This window comes from Rousettus aegyptiacus, unplaced genomic scaffold (assembly GCF_014176215.1).
Source record: "Rousettus aegyptiacus isolate mRouAeg1 unplaced genomic scaffold, mRouAeg1.p scaffold_m13_p_3, whole genome shotgun sequence".
NCBI classification, from domain to species: Eukaryota; Metazoa; Chordata; class Mammalia; order Chiroptera; family Pteropodidae; genus Rousettus; species Rousettus aegyptiacus.
The window spans coordinates 51958794-51983325 of record NW_023416306.1 but is presented as its reverse complement, the minus strand read 5'-3'; the positions used below and the strand labels follow the sequence as shown (position 1 = coordinate 51983325).

Genomic DNA, 24532 nt, shown 5'->3' with positions numbered 1-24532 from the left:
TAGCAGGAGCTGGTACCCTTTGCTATGCATGTGCCGCACTTATTACCAGAAGAGAATACAATAATTAGAAAGCAAAATTAGAATTAAAATTGTTTTTGGTGAAATATTTATTCAGGTCATCACATCCCACTGTGAAAGTCAGTTCAGAAAACACATGTTTACTGATAGCTGTATCATATCACATGACATTTTGGGATTATTTAAAATGGACCAAATGCTTGTCTTATTTTTTAAAGTACTGTTTCATTTAGATATATCTGGCTACCCTTAAGTCATGCCACTTAACAGAGATGTGCATGGGATTTGTGAATCAGTTATGTAAATGAAGAAATGGGAATATAAACTTGATAATTTTTAAGATTTATAATTACGTTTTCCTTTCTTCATTGCATGTGTTTGGAAAAATCAACTTAGTTATAATTTTTTCTCTAATCTTGCAAAAAAGAGCCATCATATTTAAAGGTTTTATGACAGTTAAAATAGTCACATTTTAGTGTGTGCATATCTAAGCATCGTCTAATGCAATTGTTGGAAGATGCACACATCCTCGAATGCTAAGTATATTTAGCTAACCATCTGAAGGCCCATGAAGCATTTCTGAAATAGAAATGCTTGCTTCAGCGGTAAAGAGCATTCCTGACTTGAAATTCAAGTAGATCCAAGAATGTCCTTCTTGATTATCATGAGGCAGTTCAAGAGGAAATCTGTAGGCGATGAATAGCGTGTTTATAGCTTGGATTCTGAATAGTTAATTATGTTGTAAAAACTTCATCCCTTTTAGATGCCTTTCAGTTTATACTTAAGTTGTTGGAATTGAGTTTATTATTATCGTTATTATTATTACTATTATTAAAGTATTTCACTTCATGTATATAAATAATTTTTGAGTAAAAAATGAGCATGAAATATTGTTGACTCATCATCTTGATAATTCTGTTTATCATACATGACTTATAAGACTACTTGTGTCTGGAGTAGATCAGTGACTATGGATGATTTGCTCATATAAAGCTAAGGAGACTTTTAGTGTTATTCTTATTATTACATTAATGTGGAAATAGCACACTCTTTTATCTTACATTCTATTCATTTGACTTTGTTTTTAATTTAGTAACTTGAAAACCTATAATACATTGATAATCAATGCCAAAACAATGTCATTAAGACTTTGCAAGTGTCCTAAAATAACTTCTGAACACATCAGAATATTGCATTATGCTTGGTAGGTCTTTAGTATTACAAATTATCTTGCACTATATTTTTTTTTGAAAATTTCTACTCTATATATAAAATGCACAATGATTTTAAAATGTAAAGTGCAGAGATATGATGGTAGTAAGGTTTCGAAAAACACTGGACTAGGAATTAGAAAAGTTTAGTTCAAGTCTCAGCTCTGTGACTAACTGGCGATACGGGGTAGAAAGTCATGCTAACACCCTGGGCCTCAGTTTCCTCATTTATAAAATAAATAGGTAGACTAGATAATTAAATCTTTTGAATAATAATGATCTATAATGAAAACATCAAAAACCAAGTAATAGAATTAATACTATAGTATTTCTGCCCCCATGGTTGTAAGTGTGTTTTTTAAATATGACTCTGGGTTGCCCTTCATTCATACACCACCCCCTGCCCACCAAACACATATGAAATCTTAAAGTAATTGCTCCCAAATAATAACCTCCCCTGTACATCTGTTACATAAGTAAAGTATTTCAGTCATTAGTTCTAGAACAACCTAGGAATTGTTCCTGTAGAAACTATTTACTAATGAAATGTTAACCTGAATCTACGGAAAAGCATTTCATGAGGGATGAAAAGTGTTTACTATGCACTATGAGAAAAAAGAAAATATGGATAAGGATGCCGGAAAGATCTAAGGCTCAGTCTAGACAAATTAACATCCTTGAATAGTAATAGTCTAAACTGAATGGATACTGTAGAGAATAAATCATTTTCATCCCCACCAGCCTTTTATGCATGAAGGCCATGAGGTAGATGTGATTAAAATATAGACTTGAGCCTTTCCCAGATCCAACTGGTTCTCTGTGGACTTTACCTCTGTAGTCTTCTCATTTTGTAGCAACCCTACACATATCCAACCACGCCCAGACAGTTCTGCCTTTGAGGAAGTCCTTCCCTAAGCCTGGAACATGTTTCCTCTCTCTACTTGGCCTTGCTAGCTCAAACTCGCCCTTTAGAGGGAAGCTAAGATGTCACCTATTATATAAAAAGCCTGTCTGGGTGCTTTCCTCTTGTCCTCTCCTCTCTACCAGTTCGGGCTGCTTTATGATACCCTTTTCTATGCTCTCAGAGCACTTTCTACTTAACCTATATCATAGAACTTACCATGTAACTAATTGCCCATTTTTTCTTGGCTTCCTTGCTGCCACCATAGTGTAGGTCAAGGACTGTGTCCTATTTCTCATTGTACTCCTTGTGCCTACTAGGGTACATTGCGCAGAGGGATAATGAATGATCAAATTTATATAAGCCAAATACTGTAAAACTCTGTTCTCTCCACCCATTTACTCCATCTCTCAATGTTGCCTTTCTCTTGGCTGACAAGAGCTATAATAAAACCCTTAGCCAACTTAAATATACTGGTTCCACAAGCCTTCAAACTTAGACATTTGCACCAAATACATACCCATTTGTGTGGTTGAGGCTGCCATTTTTGTGAAAGAGGGAGTGAATTTCACAATATGCATTTGTTCATCTAAATATCAACAACCTTCTAGTACACAAAGCTGATAATTCACTAAATGGTTCTCTTCCATCCAGAGGAACAAATTTTCCTACAGCCGAGTCACTGATGACCTCACTGACTTAAAAATGAGTAAGTTAGAAACATATATGTAGAATTTTTTAAAACCTGGCACTGCCAGGTAAATTACTTGAAAATGAAGAAAAGAGTTAACCACTGTGTTTGATATCATTTTCATGATTCACTTTGTATATATGTTTGTACAATTAGAATGTGGCGTTTGTATTTCTGTAAAGAAATGGACTAAGTTATTCAAAGCCAGATGCTCTAGCAACATGAGTGTATATTTTATTGCCATTAAGGTAGACTTCGAACCTTTATTTTTATATCTGAAAAGTCATGAGATACTTTGCAGTTTGCCTCATCATGAAGATTGTTTAGATTCTTTTCAGAGTATATTCTGCATAAAAACACAGTTATTTAAACAGTCCACATATTATCTATCATAGATGAAAGTGTCTATAAGCATGAGCTAAGTGTGTTCACAGATAGCAGCACCTCTTCGACTAGGAAAATATCTGTCATGTCAATTGGTAGTAACTAAATACTTTTCTGGATTAGCACAGCAATATAGATGGATTATGCTCTGTAGATTTACAATGATGAGTGTTACTTTTTCCAAAACTGAAAATGTATTTAATATTTCATTGGAAAAAATATTTCTGATCACCTTACTTATCAAAAGGTTTCGAAGAAATCATTTTTGCCACTTTGTTACCTCAAGGTGTCTTATAGAGTTATACAAATTTTTGTGCAGTTCAATGCAGTTTGAAAGTATTTTGTAACATTAAGGGAGTAAACTACTTCTAGCTGATAACTCTTTATTTAAATGAACAAATTTTTTACATGGAATAGTGTATTTCCATTAAGTACATTAGTAGTTTCCTTATGGCATGTTTTGTAAAAATCAAATTATATCTCTACCATCAGATGCTTCTGGAAATATAATTGATCATGGCAGTATTTTGTAAACTGATGGTCAAAAGCGAGTGTGACATTAACACACACACTCACACACACACAATTTTATTTAGAGATGCACTCTCATGCTCTCCATTTACTTCATAATTAGAGACCTTTAAATATTTTGATTATACTGTCATTTCCTAATGTGTGTTATGTGTCCCAATCTGTAAGCACTGTTAAATCTTGGTTGTCATGGTTACTCTTGTTACCATTGGCCAACTAACATTTAGCCTTTCTTTTTCTTTTTCCTTTTTCTCTTCTTTTATTTCTTTTTTTTTCTTTTTCTTTCTTTTCTTTTCTTTTCTTTTTTTTGCTGCATTAAAATGGAGCAGTAAACCTGACAGGTGAGGAATAGAGAATAAACCCCTTCAACGCTCAGTAAGAAAAAAAATAAGATATGGGTAGACTTTGGAGTTATTGAGGGGGTGAGGGTGGAGGCTGAATGTAAAAGATGATACTTGACAAGTAGAAGATGGATAAAGCTAACATATTTAAAATAATTTTGATATTAAAATGATTCTGGGGAAAAAAGTTTATATAAAAAGATAAATCAGATTATTTAAAGCTAAATTTAGAAGGTAGTAAAACCATTATCTGTGTTGTGTGTGTCGTTAAGGTTAAATGAGCATTTTTATGTGTTAACATGTCTACAGAAGTGAAATGTGAGGTGTCCCCTAAGCTGTTTTGTTTTGTTTAGATCAGTTTTCAAGTTTGATCTCTGGTTACCTCTTAAAACAGGAATATTAGCTGGTTCACACCCTGCAAGTATTGCTGGCATTGTCTTAGTGAAAACTCTTAAGTAATTCCAAATTATTTTCCATGTCTTCCACCTTTGAATAATAATAGTAATAGTAGTGATAATAGTAATAACAATAATAATAATAGTTATACTGTGTGATTATTGACTAGTTATAAACTAGTTATAATTCTTATTCATATCTGTCTATATGTGTATATCTATATTGATACATAAATATAAATTTTTGTTTAAAATTAAACTGAGGGAAGGATCTCAGTGCTCATCTAACCTGCCTTCCTCCCAGTGTCATAGTCTAGTGTTTCTCAAAGACTGGTCCTTGGATCAGTAGCATCAGCAACTTGATAGAAATACAGGGTCTTGCCCCACTCCATCCCAGACCTACTGAATCAGAAACTGGACATTGGTCCAGCAACCAGTAGTTTGACAACCCCTCCCAGGTGATTCTAAGGTTTGAGAACTACCACCGCATCATTTTTCCTAAAATTAACACTGATCAGCAAGCTTAACTATGCTTTTATTGATATAGAGCTACTACCTCTGTGATGGTCCTTTTTATTTATGTATTTTATGTCACTAGTTATTACTTCAGCTGAAAAACACATGCAAACAGATTTGTCTTCCAGTCAAAAGAAAGAATACTTTGTCTCCATTCAGTATACTCAAAAATCTACCTTCCTATTAAACACTGTCCACATTTCACAACCTCATCACTGCCTTCTAGTTATGTTAAGATAAGAGAGTTGGTCCAAAACTTAGATATCATCTTCTAACCCTCTTCTCAATTTTATAAGTGAAAAAATTGAGAATGTTTGTAGTTGACTTACCCAAGGAGATAACATACCGGTAGTGGCAGAGTTGGGTTACAGTTTAATGGTATCAGAATTGTGAAGTATTTAAACCAATACCTTTGTATATTAATAGTAGAGATTTCAAATAAATCTATTTCTTCCAAAAGCCTGTACCCATATGTCTGAATATCTTTGTTCCAAGTAAATAGATTTGATCTTCCACACAATTTCCCTTTGTTCTTGCTTTTCACTTTACCCCTAGATGAGAATCAGGTGAGAATAAGTAAATATAAAACACCCCTTAAACTACAGAGTCGCATTTTCATTGCACATTATTAACATCACAAATACATGTTTTTATACTATTAGCAGTTTCTGCCATGTCTTAAATGTCATTTGATCTGCTATTTTCTTTTCACCCATATAACTCCTATACATGGTAGATACTTCTCACTTAAAGAAATAAAGTTACACTGGGGCTTTACAATCTTAATGGAAAAAAATAAAAGACCAAGACAAAATTTATAATTTGTTTCTATGCACCATTCTTTGCTTTTTTTTTCTAGTTTAAGATGAGAATAATGAAACCTCTGGAAACAGGAAAATGTTACTACTTACTTTCATATTGGACCTGATTTAAACTATTATATGCCATTCAAAACTTTACAACAGTAAATTCAATTTTGAAAGCTCTTTAGTATTATTATTGATGATAGCCAAACCTGGCATCTTACAGACCTTTCTTAGAAATTCTTTCCATTAGAAAACAACCATTTTAGCACATTTCAGTTTTTAAAATAATGTGCTAAGAGTAGGTGCAGCCAGAACTATCCATGCTGTGATCATCAAAATGAAACTAAACAAAAAATTTAAACAGCTGATTTTCCTAGATGGCTAGGATTTTTGGATTCTAAGATTCTGGAGGTCATTTTATTTGAACAAATAAAGTTAGGGAGTTGCTAAATGTCAGGACATTGCTCCCAATTTATTACAAGTATGAATTCTAATTTTCTTTCATGCTCTGGGCTGTCCAAGACTCATCTGGGCAACAAGATGTGATTTTCATCTTTCCTGGTGCCAGAGAAACTGACTTCACTGAAATTTTTAGAGTATGCTTTTCCATCCCTTGTGTCAGTGTCATTTAGCCTGGCCTCAGTTGAAAAGAAGATAAGGAGGTTGTTCTACTTTACCGGCAAGAGGAGAATAGTTTCCGTGCCCAGATATTTCTACTTTTGCTTTCCACAATCCTGCAACAATGACAGTAGAGCCACTTTGAGAAAGGATGAAAATCCAGGTTTTAGTCATCTGTGCCAACTTGTTTGAAAAGACCAAAACCTGACAAGGGCCACAGGGATGATTTGAAGTGAGAAGACCAACCACGTATTTGTTACGTGTGGGGTTGATTGGCGAGCCTGCACTCAGCGACATTTTACTAACCCTTTTAGATTCTATATCTTTGGTGGTAAAATAAATCTGTTGATGCTGTGAGGCAAATACCCTCAGCATAAACACAGTGACATTTTCTACTCTGAAACTTGTCATCATATTCTTCTTCTGAGCCCTCTTTCTCTTCCTTCTCATATCTTTTTTCTCCAGTCCCCATCTCTTTACTTCCCATCTTATACTCCATACGACTGGAGCTACCAGGACTTTTGGCACACCTCCAGTTTACTGCTTTTCTCTGATTGGTAGTATAGCTTGACAGTACATTCTATCCTCTGACTGTGCCTGACACCTTTAGGTTGAAACAGGAAGTCAGAAGACAGGGTAATCCAAAGTTCTAAGAGAATAAGTTGTCTAATTAGACTCACCCCCCGAAATGTATTTCATCAATCATGTTTTGCCAAAGATATTCTACTTGAGAAAATCAGTGTATTTGCCCTTTGCATTGATCTTCCCTTCATCTCCTGGTTAGTGTTATTTTACACAGATGAGCAGAGTTGGGAAGAAAGACTGTTTAACAGGAGTTCTCTGGCTAACCGTTGAACAACCTGGGTGACACTGAATGAGAGCCCATTATCACAGGAACACATAGAAGCTATCCCACAGTCATATTGAAAAGAGAAAAGGAGAGTTCCTACACAATTTGCTCCACCTCTGTCCTTGAGTTAGAATGCTTTGAGCAGGGGTGAGATGCTAGGATTATGATTCTAACCGGGAAAGGGATGGAATCAGCATTTGGAATAAAGGACTGTTTGAAAGAGGCTTCCATTTGTTAAGTGAATTTTTAATCTGAATTAGCCTAAAAGAAAAAAAGTTAGATATCACTCTGATCACTAGGGTTTGAAAAAAATAATAATAAAGACATCTTAGGGGGAAAACACTGACATTTCTTAAATAGACATTTGTTTAAATTATATTATGACACTTTAAGAGTAATAAAACTAGTAGGTAGCAATTAAAAGAGATTAAATGAATTATGTGAAGAATTTGTAACATGGCACTGTTAATGGTTGATATACCTTGAATGCTCATTAGTAGATTAGGACTACTCATTAGGTGAAATTACTTTTTCTCCAATCTTCTCTGATAGATTTTTCACTAACAAAACATTAATCATAGGTAGCTTAACACCACAAATAGCCAACACTTTTTTTTTTTTTAATTTGAATTTGAAGGAGAAAGTGGACAGTAGTCTTGTGTGGTCCCAATTCCCCTTCTAGGTATTAAGCTGACTTGGAATCTCAGAAATGCACTTACTGTATTTATCTGCCTTATGGGAAAATTCAATGCAGGGCGACTTTGTAGCCACCAGTTTTATATTCTTAGGAGAAATGGGGACAGATTTCAATGTTCAGCTTGAGGCTCAACACTTTCAGAGCTTGTCTTTATGCTAACAACCATCTTATTGACTGTGAAGTTCCTGTATCCTGGTCCTCACAAGTAGAACTAGTATATAAGTAAGAATGACTGACCAAAGATCCAAGCATATTTTACCCACACGCCTGTAAAGCCTAAAGGCAGAGTCACTGAATTATTTAATTCTAGAGCTGAAAGAGTACTTTGAGATCATCCACTTAAATAAAAATTTTTGACTTGAGGAAATATTGTAGGCCAAGAGAGGAAAAGCACCCTGAACAAGGTCACGAAGGGAGGCCATTAAAGTTTGAAAACTGAAAGTTAGGGGTGGGGCATGACTCTCTTCTTTTTAAATTTGTTCCATTCATTTCTTTTTTGTTCTTAAATTTTTACTTTCTCCCTATAGGAAAAGGGCAGAATCCGACTCTAGAAAGAGCAGCATACCCAACAGTAAGGAGGTTCCTTCACATCATCCAACAGACCCAGTAGAACTGAGGCGCCTTAATTTTCAAACACCAGGTAAGAGACATGATTCATCTTGTTCATGATATAGTCTTCACTGAAATTTTTATAGCCCAGTTGATGTTGCCTTGAGAGATGAACGCATCACTTTATTTCAAACAATTTTGTACATCTTCCTCTTTTATTTTAATATTATTGAGACTTGCCAAAACATAAGTCTTGAAAAGAAATTAAGCTCGTTGTGCAAATCTGAGGTGGAGAAGAGAAAAAAATTGTAATTCTCCTTCAAATTTTGGACAAACCATAGTTAGTCTTATAAGAATGCCCTATGTATGGGCTTAACACAGTTATTATTTTCTATGACATCTACCTGGAAAGAATTTGGGTTCTCATACAGTGAATGAATAGATAGGCAGATGAATGTTACATCACCCATTCTATTTGGAAAGAATATATTCTGTATTTTTCTATTAATTTGTGTCTATGTTACTCTGAAAGAAAGGGGAAGAGAGAGAAGGAAGAATAGCCAGGAGGAGGAAGGGAAGGGTAAAGAAAGGGAATGAAACAAAATGAAGCAAATATTTCTATCTTTTTAAATATTACATATACTGAATCTCACTGACCAATTTAGGATTCTTCCTGGGGAAACATGCAGAGTGGCTGAGAATAAGAAATATATGCTTATTTCTTAAAGAACATTGAGTGCCTCAGCAGAGGAAAAATATTATTCTGGCTGAGGGGCATTTAGTACAATATTGTTAATTCAAGTATACTGTCTTTTAAATAAATCTTGTTTGTACCAAATGAATGGCAAGTAATGAATGGCAAAGAGAAGCAAAAACATAAAACTGAGTGACACTGTCTTCGTACCTAGTGGTGATGAACACAGTAAAGAGCTGATCTAAGAAATCTGTTTTATTAAAATTTACTTGCAGTATTGTACCCCCAATTGTTGGGATGTTCTGTGTGTGTGTGTGTGTCAAATGGGTGTTCTAGCTCACAGTGTGATACACCACAGATTTATGAAGCTACACATTTGCAATGAATTGCTTTGAATTTAAAATACATAGTTTATTGTATTGAGCATATTTTCTCTTTCACATGTAAATATGCCATAGTAACTGGTAACTATTCAGTTGAAAGAAGTGTCTGGCATTTTCAAAGTGGCTATACAAATCATCATAAATATACTTTGTTTAAATTCTATCTCATGAGGTTAGACTTTTAAAAATGTATTTTCTTTATAAAGCAAAGTATACTTCATCAGCATAACAGGTAGAAATTTCATGTATACATATTTTTAAAGACTGATCAATGTAGACTGTGCACATGTGCACAATTACTGAACAGACTTTTATAGTCCTCCCAAATCACTATGTTCCCTTGGATGCTCCCTGTTGGGTTGCCCACTAGGTGCTCCATTAAGGCAACTTAATATGAACTGAGTAACAAAGCTTTTTATTTCAGCACTTTTTTAAAAATAGTCGAGCATTGATCTTTTCAGGCTACAGGCAACTTCTTAATAAAGGACCCAGGAATTCATGCACTTTTATATTTGACTAAACCAATGTACAGAGGACCTGAAAGCCACAGAAATAATTTACAACACGATTTCTCACATATGTTGCCTCACCACTCTTTATGAGAGTAGCACATAATAGAAACAGAAAATTATTATGCTTCTCAGTACCTTGTTACTCAGCACTGCCTCAGCCTCCTCTGGCTTTGTGTACAGTGTAATCTGTATTGGAAATAACCTTGGTCTTGCACCAGAGACAAAAGCATACTACAGGATTGAGTGGAAAGGCAAAGGTAGCCCCCCAAAAAGAAAGCCAATGGGAATTCTTTCCCTCACCATATCCAGCACCAGCAGAGAATGTTCCTGGGCATAAGGATTGTTAGCAGAATGCAGGTGACTGTAAGAAAGGGAATAGAAATGTCTTCAGCCGAGAAACCTCCATCATATGTACTTCTCACTTTTATGAGTAATTTTGTGAATATGGCCAAACCCAAGAATTCTATTAAGAATCTAATTTTCCTAGTGTGTGTGGAAATATTAGACCCATTTGTAGAGAGAACTTATTAAAATACACATAAGTCACTTGAAAGGAGAATGAAGGTTACATTCGAAGTGACATTGCTTGTATCACCAATGGCTTTGCAAAATTAAAATGAGAATTTAAGTTTATAAAAAGGTATCATTTAACTAAGCTTAGACTTATCACCTCAAGTGGGTAATAAAATGAAGTGGGCAAAATGGGTAAAGAAGAAGAAAGGAAATTTAGAAGAGGAAGAGAATAGAACGGGAGAAAGTGTCCTCAGATCCTAGCCTACCTGTTCACTCAGGAAGCCTTATGTTGTGCCTTTTAGCTCAAGTAAGTGATCTACTTAGAAATGATTTATTGAAATAATCTATTTGACTCCCAAGCTCTATAATGTGGCCTGCAGTCCTAAAAGTTGGACCAGTTTACAAAGGAAGTAAACTTAGCTGTTAGTGTGAAATTCATAGTAATGTGACCATTTGCTTCAGCCTGTATAGATTCCAGCCAGTGGCTATGAATTACCTTAATTGCTTGCCAATAAGATGAGAGCAGAAAGTAGGATTGCTAACCAAGGAACTTTTTTGTGCTTTTTCCTCTCCTCTAACTCACAAATAATGAAGGTCTCTCCTAGGCAATGGAATAAAATGACCCTTTTCCAGGTGTTACATAGCAGATGATATGGATTTTAAACAAAAAAATTTACCTTTCACTATCTGAAATGTGCTTTTATGTACATCAAAACTCTTAATGAATAATTACTTATCCATAAACATAAAATTTGACAGTGCTTATTAATGGTTTGAATAAATAGAGAATTAATCATCCACATATTCACTTCAAACAAATGACTTTCAATGAAATCAGAAACCTGTGATTTATATAACCAGCCCCTAGTGCAGAACTTGTTCATGAAAGCAAATTGATTTCTACTTCTTATGGGGCTGTTGTGGATGATAAAAATACCAAACAACACCATTTGAAATTCAGTAGTTATTTCAGAAGGTAAAGAAAACTTCGCTTAATTTACAAATTCTGTAACTTTTACTTTCCTTTAAAAAAAAATCTTGTGAATTAAAAATCTACTTACTTTTTATTCTTATTGGAAAGTCTAGATTTAAGGAGGCAGATTTCCCCCTCAATTCTGTCTTTTATTCAAGAGGTAGTGAAATATACATTCCAGGTTTCATATAAATGCAGTATTGTGACAGTTTAAGTACTTAAAGAACTGTACCCTTAACTGCAGTACCACAAACACACCTGTCTCTAGGTCAGGAAAAGGGAAAGATCAAAATTTTATCCACTGTCTCTCAGCTAAGGCACAAAATGAAGACAGAAAAAGCTTGTTGTTTTCTGTATAACCATCTTTGTGAGGTTTGGGATGTGGAGAGAACATTGCTTCAGCACACTTTTCAAATTTTGGATGGTAATCGAGTCAGTATCAGTGAAACCATGTTCAAGCACCTAAATAGGGCGAGGAAGTATCACACTTCCCCCTGGTACCACTTATCATAGCTATTTTCCCTAAATATGTTTATCTGTCCTTTAGGTTCAGAAGTCAATATACAGCCAAGTTATTATATTTAGAACCCAATCTACCTGATCTCTTAAAAGAATGTGGTTTAAAAAATTATCATATGGCGTCCGTCAGTCAGAACTAGTATGGTACATGCCATTAAAGTGTCATTGCTCTATCATGTATGACCTACAAAAGTAAAACAGAGACCTAAATATAAAAGAAAGTGTCATTAGCTAAGTTTAGATTGATCACTTCAAATGGATAATCTAATAAATTGTGCAAAATCAGAAAAAGAGGGAAGAGATGTAGTAGAAGAACTAGAATTAACTGGTGATCAAGTTTTACAAGTCTTTAAGATCTGTAGAAGAAACGAAGAAAATATTTATAAAAGATGCTTTTAAAGAGAGCGTCTAAGCCTCATACATCTTTGTGGGCAGCAGTAACTGGGTACGCATTAGGATGGTTGATAGATGAGTTACACGTTAAACAAAAGTGAACTATATCCATTTGCTTAGGTTGAGAAGAAAGTTTTATTTTCTCCTTTTAAAAAAAAATTTTCAAGTTATTTTATGACTGCTCCCCACCCCTGCCAAATCTTTTTGTTATTAATTACAAAACAACACATGTTTATTGGGGAATTTTTGTAAAATAATAAGCTTGTAAACAATCGTACATAGGTGTGGCTACACAGATGTTCATTATCTTAAAATTTTGTATGCTTGAAATTCTTCATTAGTTGGACAAGTCCAAAAGAAAAGCACTTTTAAAAAACAAAAGTTACTCTTTATTCCACCGCTTTCCTTTTTTTAGCTGAAATATTTAAAATAAAAAGTAAAAGATTTCCTATAACTATTTCAATTTTACCTTCAAGAAATATCTACCATATTACAGCTCTATGCATATTCTTCCAGATTTTATTTAGATATGTGTATGTGTGTACACAGTTTTTTAAATAATAAAATATATAGCAGGTGTATAGATATACAGATAGGTGCATTTACATAAAATGTCCTGTTTTAACATTTAACTATATAAAAATAGACCTTTTTGCAAGTGGTTGTATTAAAAACTCCTTTTTAACAACTGGTGGTATTCTGTTCTACAGATGTCACAAATGTATGGGCTCATTCTTTATTAATGAGTCTAACTTATTTCCTTTGTATTGCTCTTGCAAATAGTACTGAAATGGGAAGTATTGGGTCCACATCTTTTCACACCTTTTTTGCTATTTTTGAGTGTTATATACCTGGAAGTGTGATTACAGGGTTGTAGGGTAGACACATCTACCATTTTAAGAGACCACCAATTACAGATATTTTTGAGATATTGTTAAAAGCCCTTACTTACAGTGTAGCCCTTCTGGGCCATGGCCTCTAGAATTGGACAAAATGACTATGATAAATGTAATAGTGTCAAATGATGGTGATGTATAAGAAAATCAAAGAAATTGCTAATATGTGTTCATATTCCTACTTTTTCCCAACAAAGAAATTTAGAAATTCAACATCTCAGAGAAATACGCTTTCTTTCTAGCACAAAGAAAAAAGTACAAGGGAACATGTAATTAATAGTGTCGTGCAGTGCACCAGTCAGCACAGCAACTGGTGGACTTCGAAAGCTGTTGGCATGTCTCTTTTGATCTACTAGGACTCTTAATTTGATCAGTCCTAACAAGATCCATTTTTATATACTTGTTTATCTTCATATTTTATATTATACTGTAAGAAACTTAGGTATACAACCTGGGTTAAAAATACCCAATGTACTCTTTGTATTCTGTACTTCAAAAATTTGGTTCATTGAATTTAAATGGTAAATTTATGTTATAATGTAACATAATTTATTCAAATTCTGCATTTTTGAAATTCTAAATAAAAAATGAATTTTCATTATGCTATCCAGTACTTGACCTGAAAAATCACTCTCGCTGTATCGTTCCCTTAATGTTGATCCTAGTTAAGTCAGATTGTCATGGTTTTACCAAAAAGCAATTATACCTTATAGATCAATGTTCTCTTTTGTCTTTAACTCATCATATTTCATTTAGGGTATTCTAAATAGTACACATATTATCTTAAAATTTGACAAATATTTCATAAACTAAGTTTCTCTCTCTGACTTAATTCGATTAAGTGCACTTTTGACAGGACTACAGTTACTGATTTGACAAACAAATTAGTTTCTTCTTGCTCTATGACCAAGAACCATTCTCCAGCCTATATCACAATTTGCTGAAAAGAAAACCATGAAGAGAGAACTACTGAGTTGTCACATATATAGTAGTAAAAGAAAAATCATTTAAAAGATAATCCACCACTATTGGTGACCTCCAAAACTCTCATTTGCAAAATAGTTGTAATGTTGTAAAGTGCCTATTAGCATTTAATGCAAAAAAAAAGCATTTGAAAATAAAGTAAATATTGGATAAATATTCTCTATAGATAAAAAATAATTTGAAGTATACTTTTGATTATATTACTGACAGTAAAATATGACAGAACATTTTAAAAGCAAAAACACTATAAATTAGAAATTAGAAATTTGCAAAAAATTCTTCCAGATAGCACTATAGTTTTTAACATTTTGAAAGCATACTTTTAGCACATGTTTTTTATAGAAGCACACAATATTTTGACAAGAAATAACTGGAAAATATAGTTGTGTGTCTAAGCTCCCTTTACCTCTTCCCTACCACCAAAAGAGACATACCTTACAAAAAGAAGCTGTTATATTATTCACACATATTCTGAAACTGCGCATGGTTTATGATCTCTGTATTGCTGTGTAGATAGCCCAGTCTCACAGGCCCATATTTATGTGCATGTTATCATTCTTCCAGGGTGTTTAATGATTTAAGAGATAGCATGGCTTAATGAGAAGTACCCAGACTGAGAAGTGACAAGGTCTGGTCTCAAATCCCCACGCAGCTATGGTTTTACTGATAATGATGACTTTGATCGAGCCCTTTTAATCCATCTGAACTTCATTTTTCTAGTTAGTAAAATTAACGGGTCTGAGAAGAGGGCAAATAGATAAACCCACAGATCAGAGGGTGGCCTATGTGAAAAGTATCATTGTCCTATCCCCTGAACAATGCTTGATGTCCACCCCATTGCCTTGTGGCTACAAACATGTAGTCTGTCACTCCCAACCTTCTTTGGTTTTAATTCACACACACGAAAGGAACATTTTGCTCTTTCAAAACAGAGGTCACAATCTAGTTAGCCAAATGTGGCCTGCAAAGGTCTTGTCTTTGAGCCCCACTGGATTTCAACAATTTTCTGAGTCCACAGTGAAAACTGAGGAAGCATCACAAAATGTAGGTTTTCAGTTACTATTGAAAACCTGAAAAGTCTCACCCTCTTGGCTCTGCAGTAACGCTTGGAAAATATCTGCTAGAACCGAGTAGTTTCACCGTCCTGGAAGTTCTCTACAGCCTACATCACCCCTAAAGATGACTCTAACATTGAGACTAGATGTTAGTTGCCATTTCATCTCATGGTTATTGTTATTTTTCATATAATAGAAACATTTTTTTTTCTTTCAATGGAGATTAAAAGTGGGTAAATGAAAGACAGCCCTAGTTGGCTACTTGTTGAGAGAAAATGGGGATGAGTGCATTTCTTTGTGAAAGCGTTTACTATGCAGTACAGTACCTGGACATCTTCGGTGATTTACCTTATCAGCCTAGCCCTTTCAGCCACTGGAGACTTTGCCCCTGCTTTTGAAGATCATAACTGCCATTCTAGAAATATTGTAGTACAAAGATGCTGAAAACACTTATTTGTTATTTACTAGCCAGGCTAATATATACAAGTCATTTAACTTCTCTGGACTTCAGAATCCTCTTAAGTTCATGAAATGAAAAATGCTGGACTAAGTAACATCTAAGCCACCTCTCAGCTTAAAACGCTTTGATTTTAATGCTTACTTCTATAAGGAAGCCACTATGACATTACTATCACAAATATGTACCCTGTTAAAAGTAGCTACTATGTTTTTCCTCCACTTCAGGCAGAATTTGGAGACTGTATCTGTCATTTTTCATGTTGACAGTGTATTTCGAGGATATCATAGCTTCAAAATGAAAACTCTGCTCAGATTCAACATGTGCCTTTAAAATGTTGTGCATTTGTAGCTTCGAACTGATGAGGTCATGACCCTGGCAAGTCCTCATCAGTTGTGAGCTATACTTCAAGGTTTTTTTTGCTGCTGATAATAGCTAAAGTACTAAAGCTTGCTAATGGAGAGTCAGAGCAGATTCAGGAGTAGCACCAGAAGAAAGTTGTTCTCATTCTCATAAACTCTGATATGATTTTTGAATGAAGTAACTAAATAAATGGAGTTATCGGTGCCCTGTCAAGAATTCCCATAGGTCTGAGAACCATTACTGGGAACTTTAAAAATAACAGTGTCTGGTTTCCACACCCAGAGATTCTGACTTAACTGGTCTGGTGTGCAGCCTGGAAAGAAGGAATTTTAAAGTACCTCAAATGATGCTAATGTGAAAACACTGGTCTAATAACAGCTTTGGTTTGTAGACTATGAACAATGACAAGATAAAAGATTGAAAAGGTCTAGCGAGATCAACATCATAATTTTCTTAGCATGTGTAGTTTTTCATTCAGAATCTAACATGCCTGATTATATCATATAAAATTTTTTTCAACATTGGACAGTGGAGAAGTTTTGGGGAGAATTATAAAATGCTATTTAGTAGTAGATCTTTGGTGATTATTTTCTGATATTAGCTAAAGAGTTTCGTATTAGAGGATTTTCATCCCAGGTTTATTCTTTAGCATAATTTTTATGTTGCTACATGATATGACATCATAATATATTTTTGGTTAGTTAAAAAAAAGATATTAAACTTAAATAATTTGAAAATAGGTAATTCAACTGCATAAGATTTTTTGATTTTGTAAAAAGTAAATCTTTACCACCCCTCAGAAAAGGTGCTATAACTTTTAGAACCCTTATGTATGAACTATATCCAAGAGATCTTCTCTGTTGTTCCATATCTTCAGAAATCCTGTCTACATGTGATAGAAATGAGAATTATAAAGAAGCAATCAATTCCAGAATTTATTTAGTTCTGTACTTTTATGCATAAGCAAGCTGAGGTGCTTGATAACAAGTGATTTGTCCCTATTAGTAGATGGCCGAACCAGAAGTAGAATGAGTGTCCAATACTCTAGTCTAAGATTCCTTCTCCTATACCATTAGATTCCCACAAGTTCTCCCTTTTCTGCTAAACATCCATTCTGCCATTTTTACTTGTCCTAGAACTTTGGCATAATATGATACACACTGACAAGCCTTAAATGATTCTTGAACTTCACAGTATCATTGTATGTGATATATAGATCCTACTTTAGAATATAATGAGTCAGTGCAGGCTTGCTTGGATTTCTTTGTAATTAGCGTCCAAAGTAATACTTCCAGATCACGTGCCAGTGCATGCCAGAATTAAATATGTTGATCGCATCTTTGGTTGATTATTATGGTCTTCTACTGCTGTTATACTAATACTTTTCCCATCTCCAACTGGCTTTACTTTTTGCAGCTTTGAGCAGTAATTCAGTCCCCTACGCCTCCCTGATTGGCTCTGTGTCCTCCCTCTCTAGCCAAACCACCACTCAGTCCATATATGATAATAACTCTCTCCCACGATTCGCTCGAAAAGGTCTAAACATCTTTGTCTCTATTATTTTCTCTGTTTAAGCACTGTAATGGATGTCCACATTATTCCATTTCCATTTCCAAATAAGTCTAGAGTCCCTCGTGCCTTTGCATTTCCATTCTTGTTGTTGGGGGTGCCTCATCTGGATAAGATCACTTTAATTATCAGACCACTGTCAACCACCCACTCCCTGCAAAGAATGTAAATTAGTTCAATTCTACCATCTATATGAATATGTTCCAGAAATGGACGCCAACATTTTGGTACAAATGCATAATTATATCAGCAACAAAGAGTTTTTACTTCAAAAACCAATTCATTTTTATCGGATCTTTCATTAAGATTTTAACTGACTGGAAGCAGATCTTCATAGCCATGAATGCTAAAACATCAAAATTCACACCATTGTGCTAAACTGATGATCTAGAAGAAAAAAAAAATGGTTTTCACTTACCGGAACTATTGATAACTTGGCATTTGAGATAAAGGGACTTACTGGGTGACTTTCAATGATGGCATAATTTCTGAAATGCCCACCAAGTAATCACAGGTCATGTTGACTTATTGGTAACCATTCCACGGGCTGACACCCTCCAAAGAGTCCCAGAGACAGCCACATGTCAACATGGCTTCCAGTTTGAGCCCCTCCCTCATTCTTTTTCCACTTCAGAGGCTTCCCTGGGGGTATATGCTAGTTCAAGTTTTTCTAGCCAGCTGGAATTTGTATCTGTATGACAATATTCTCTCAGGTTACTCTTAAGAAATTAATCTGAAAGAAATAAAGTGCAAATCACATGAAAAGTAAAACATTGGGAGACACAGGAATCACCAAAATTACCAGTGGGTCACTTTTAATAGAATCTGTGAAACTGATGTATCTTCAGCTGGCAGACTGAACTAAGATGTGCCACTCCCTGTCACTGCTTTCTTTGTTTTTCCACTCTTTTTCCCTCCTTGTTCTTTCACTGTTTGCTCACTTTCCTGCATTCATTTTCCATTACTGGACAAAGATGTTTACACCTGAAGTAGATTGTAGGTTTGTTGGGGGATGAATAATGGGACCTGGGTAATATACCACAAAGCTGTTAGCATAGCCATTTGTAAATGTCCAGGAGAAGGTTGTAACCCCAACATCTACAATCTGCTACTAGTGGAACATTTTTGAAATTTAGTTTGTTGTCTGATTTTGTCATCAGTGATTATTGTCTATGAGCTGTGGTGCATGTCATTCTTTGCGTCCATGTTTGCATGTGAATGTCAGTCACCTACAGGTTTGTGAAATATTAAAGCGATCTTAATCAAGTCACAATGTATAGTGAATTCTGTAAAAATTTGCTGTATTTTTATTAATCCTTTTAAAAAGTATATCAGACTATACATTTCATTTTTTTAACAAATTCATTCTATTTATTTTATTTACACCATCATTTCCTTTGCAGGTTCTGATGATTCCGGTTACCCTGGTAACCTTCATTCTTCAAGTTAGTTTTACTTGATTATGCATAAGTCACTTTATGTTTCCTATCAAGCTACTACTCTTTCCCTTTTTAGGCCTTTCTCAGTGTCTGTTTTCTTAGTTCACTTTACACCATTTAATTCCACACAATTTCCATTTCACACAGTGCAGGAGAAGGAGTTTGAAATGACATAATAGTCATTACTCAAAGCAGAAGTTGACATCAAGCCTGACTGTCATTTTTCTCCGCTAGCTAACCGCATTGATTTATAGCACAATAACACTTTCTTTTACACCAGGAGTGTTAGTTTGGGGATTATGCTTGGTGACTTTTCATTTGGCTACAAAATTCATCCTTCCAGAGCATGTCCTGCTTTGAGTAACCAAACTATCTGCCTGCTTCCTCACATAAAACATCTTTACTACTCACATATTTTCAGGCCATTTCTAACTATAGTATTTTCTATATTTTGGAATACTTAGCATTATTTTTATTTGTTTTCAAATGTATTTCTTCTTTCCTTTTAATAGGTATGGCTAGTCATCCTCCAATACCTATCTTGGAACTTGCAGATCACATTGAAAGGTTGAAAGCAAACGACAACTTGAAGTTTTCCCAGGAATATGAGGTAATTCAGAGTGTTTATACTCGACAGTAATTTTAAGAGTTGTCCCTCTCGTTATTTTGACTTTATTCTTGAAAATTAACTTTATCAGTGCTTTTTCTTTTAAATGTGACTCAGAATCAGATATAAATGTCTGCATAATCAGCATGGTAGTTACACATTTAAATGGTGTTGAATATTTTACATTTGTTCAGTGTTACTTAATGAGATTGATTTATCTTTTCTAGTTTGAAGTTCATAGAATATACTGAATTAATAAGCTTCCCAGTGTGCAAATGGGTGCCAAATACAATGATTCATGGTGAGAATCCTCACTGAAAAAGAGATTATAGGGAACAAGTAGATTTCTCAGTATTCTTAGTTTTACACTGCCTGAAAACTCTGTAATACTTGACTACCTATACATGATTTTACCCTTCAGTCTAAAATAATACAAGAGCTAATGTTAAGATAGTCAAAGATAGTCAGATGTTCTCAGAAAGTTACCTGTTTCAAAGCAACATAAACTGGCATTGTAAAATTTCTGTAAATGTGCTGTGTGAATTCTTGATAAAAGTGAAAAAAAGTCTCCATAAATGTGCATGTGTTTGTATATTGTGGCATTTATCAAGCAGAAAGTTGTAAAACTGTTTATTTCTGGTATTTTCCAGAAATAAGAGTACATAGTGAATTATTGATAACTAAACCATTATTATTATTTACCATAAGATTGAAATGTACAACTAAAATCTTGCAGTTGTTCTAAACAACAAAGGTTGTTGAGTGACTGTGTAACTCAAATTCTACCATACAGAATTTCTACTTATTTACTTAATAAGAATCTGATACCTCCCGTGGTTTCTGTTATATCAACATTAAATGAGGCTGTTGTACTAGAAAATCTCTTAATCCCTACCAGCTCTAACATTCTGTCCTTTCACATTTGGTAAAATTTCTCTGAGAGGAGCCCCAATTTCATGTGACTTAAGGGGTATCAACTATATGAAGAAGCTCCATGTGAGAAAATGTGGAGCAATGGAGCCTGTGGCACTCTGGATATTTGCATGAACTTTGAATGTCTTCAAATCTTCAAATTTTCATTATTTTAAATCACCGCGGTGGCTAAGCAAAACATATATGTAGCTCCATACACCTCCACCCTTGACAGCCGAATACTCTTTTTATTTAATTTGCATACTCCGTCTTTGTAAAAGACTTGCTATAACCCAAGGGATTTTGTCTGGTGGTGGTGGTGTTGTTGTTGTTGTTGTTGTCGTCGTCATCGTTTTGGCGTAGGTAGGGGGTAGATTTGGATTCCCCACACACACCCAATTGGTTAAGTTAGATTTTCATTTATTCTGTTCCAAGCACGCAGGAGAATATTTTCAATTTTATGAAGCTCACATTGGATTATGAAATGTCTTACTTTATCAAATGCTCAGCTTCTTATTTTTTTCCTATTCTTCTTCTAGGTTATAATGGCTCTTTTTATATTATGTAGTATTCTTTAAAACAATTTCAGTAGTTTCTGGATTGGAGCTTGAGGCAGCAAATTGAGTTTTAAGAAAGAAAACAAGGCATGTGAGGAATGTCACCTGGGGCAACATGAAAACCTCTTAGTTAAGTGTCAGTTTTCACCAACCAGAAATCTTTCACCTCTCCAGCCTGCTCTTCATCTTTATCATGATACTTCTTATTGTTTTATTGTGATATTTTCTTCGTAGCCCTACTTTAATACTATATTAACGATCATGGATGACAATGGGTCACAAAATTAAAATTTGATAGTTCAACTTGTTAATAAGCCATTAATTCACTCCACCATTATGACTTTAAACCACTGACAGTATTTGCAACACTCAAGCAATCTTGGTTGTATGCACTGACTACAAAAACTGGCTTCCTTTAAATATGGAATTTCTTCAGGAATGCTGCATTTAAAGATGGTCTAATGATACTCATTTAGCCATTTTAGCCATTAGGTCAGAAGTGCTCTTTGAAAGTAGTTATGAACTGCATGCTGGCAATGTGCCGTTAAAAACTCCCCCAATAGCCATTGACGTGATAGCCCACACTGACTCTTTACCATTTATCATGACCGTGATCTGTGATTAAAGCTCCCTGGGCATGAATTGACTCTACTGTGCCCTAACAGCCATGAAGGAGATATTTAAGTGTAGTATATTCATCTGTGATAATAGGATAAAGGCCTCCACCTAATATTTTAGGCCACAGAGCAACACTTGAAAAAAATGTGTTTTTGAATATTATTACTCGTATAAATATGAACATATATTTTTACTGGTTTTCAGTAAAGAAAATGGAGAAAAGATAAGTCACATTACTTTTAAACATTTCATTATTTTGTCATAATCACTATGGATTAATGTTTACTCGGATCTTTCAAAATGCAAGAAGCTAAATTTGTTACTCTGATTCTAAGACTCAAATAGAATTAAGGCATGAAACTGTTTGCACTTATCTTGAGATCAGAATAGAAGGGAATAATAGATTGAAATAGTAGCTCAGCATTATTAAATCATGTGAGAGACTATTTACCATAAATCGCATTGGGCTCAGACATTGGATTCAATGACAGCTGGAAGAAGAGTCCTGAGAAATTAGTATAACTGCATCTTGAAGGTCTTTACAAATACTTTAGGTTTTCATTAAGTGATATGAGATGGCAAAGACTTACTAAAATTTAAGTAGCCAGAATTTGGGAATGGCATCTAGAATGCAGGGGATAAAGTCCTCCTTAAAGTCGGTGTTACTGTCAAGGCCAGTGCTTTAGGCAGTGACTCTTCAGACTGATTCAGAGTAGTATGTGTAGGCCTTGCCAAACCAAGTCTCAGCTAATGCCTGTGGAACATCCAGAAGCCAAATTAAAATTCAAATTTCTGTTCCCAGCTGGTTCAGTAGATCAGCCATGGTAACCAGTAACACTAATTGTATTATCCCCAGTTTTATTGTAGCGTAATTGACATATAACATTGTATTAGTTTGCAGTGTACAACATAATGATTTGTCATACTATATATTGCAAAGTGGTTACTACAGTAAGTTTAGTTAATATCTATCACCTCACATAGTTAAAATTTTTTTCTTGCATTAATAACTTTTAAGATGTACTCACCTAGCAATTTTCAAGTATATAATATCATATTGTCAACTATAGTTATTATATCATACATTATGCCCCCAGGACTTATTTATCTTATCAGTATAAGTTGATATTTTTTGACCACCTTCACTCATTATCCCCATCCCCTACCCCTGCCTCTAGCAACTACCAATCTGTTCTGTTTCTATGAGTTCTGGTGTTTTGTTTTTGTTTTTGTTTTTAATTCCACATATAAATGAGATCATACAGTATTTCTTTTTTTTTGTCTGGCTTACTTCATTTAGGATAATGGTCTCACGGTCCAACCATGTTGTTGTAAATGTCAGAATTTACTTCTTTTTATAATTGAATGATATTCTATTGTACATGCACATACCATATTTTCTTGATCCATTTATCCATAGATAGACACTTAAGTTGGTTCCATGTCTTGGCTTATGAATAATGCTATAGTGAACATGGAGGTACAGATATCTCTGTGAGATAGTGATGTTGTTTGCTTTGGATATATACCCATAAGTCAAATTGCTAAATCATAAATAATTCTATTTTTTAATTTCTGGAGGAACCTGCACACTGTTTTCCACAGGGGCAGTACCAATTTAGATTCCCACCAACAATGCTCAAGGGTTTCCTTTGCTCCATATTCTTGCTAACACTTATTTCTCGTCTTCATGATGACAGCCATCCTAACAGGTATGAGCTGATTTTTCATTGTACTTTCAATGTGCATTTCCCTGAAGATTAATGATGTTGAGCACCTTTTCATGTACCTTTTGGAGATTTGTATGTCTTCTTTTGAAAAATTCAGTTCAGCTCCTTGGCCCATTTTTAATTGAATTATTCGGGGGTTTTTTGCTATTGAGCTGCATGAGTTCTTTATAAATTTTGGACAGTAATTTCTTATTAGATATATAATTTGAAAATATTTTCTTTCAGAAAATGTCTATTTTAAAAGAGCACTTCAGGTGATTTTGAAGTAGGTGTTCTAAAGACTTTAATTTGAGAAACATCATTGGTTTAGGATAATAAATTACAGAATATGACACTTTGGCCTTCATTTCACCATTTCCTGGGATGGCAGATAAACCAGTATATGATATTTATTTGGTGGCATCACAGTTATCATATCATTACTAATATTACATACATAAGTCCTATTTATATTAGATTGGTTATGAGTAATTACAGCTCGTAGCGTTTGCTTAAGAGAAAACTAAGGGAAGTTTGTTTATTTATTATGAATTATTTATTATACATTTATTTATAAATTATTTATTATAGAGCAAAAGGCTAGCAATGCATTTCAAAAACTGTTACCTGGTCCTGGAGGACTGTAGAGATTTCCAGATATCTTCTCTGAAACTATCATCTTAATGTTTTTCTGGGCTAGCTTTAGTCTTCCCTCTGTACAGGCAAGCTTCTTGTTTCTCTCAGTCAGATATAGAAAATACAGCCTTTGATCATACTTTCATTTACATAGAGCCCCCCCCCCGCCCCAGAAAAGAGAAAACATTTTTCTTGCCAGTCAAATTCCAAATGCCAGAGAACAAACTCTAAACTC

At 34.5% G+C, this 24532-nt stretch overlaps 1 protein-coding gene across 49 annotated transcripts in view; it reads left to right on the top strand.

Moving 5' to 3' along the window:
• The window catches only part of PTPRD (protein tyrosine phosphatase receptor type D), a 1934582-nt gene that overhangs the window by 1814611 nt on the left and 95439 nt on the right, over positions 1 to 24532 (top strand). For 28 of the 49 annotated variants that reach the window (XM_036238646.1, XM_036238649.1, XM_036238671.1 and 25 more), the window contains 4 exons: positions 4066 to 4077; positions 8487 to 8599; positions 19223 to 19264; positions 19771 to 19868. In XM_036238646.1, coding sequence (XP_036094539.1) covers positions 4066 to 4077; positions 8487 to 8599; positions 19223 to 19264; positions 19771 to 19868 — 265 coding nt within the window. The remainder of the gene's footprint in view (positions 1 to 4065; positions 4078 to 8486; positions 8600 to 19222; positions 19265 to 19770; positions 19869 to 24532) is intronic. The other 21 variants (XM_036238662.1, XM_036238675.1, XM_036238674.1 and 18 more) reach the window with 3 other exon arrangements.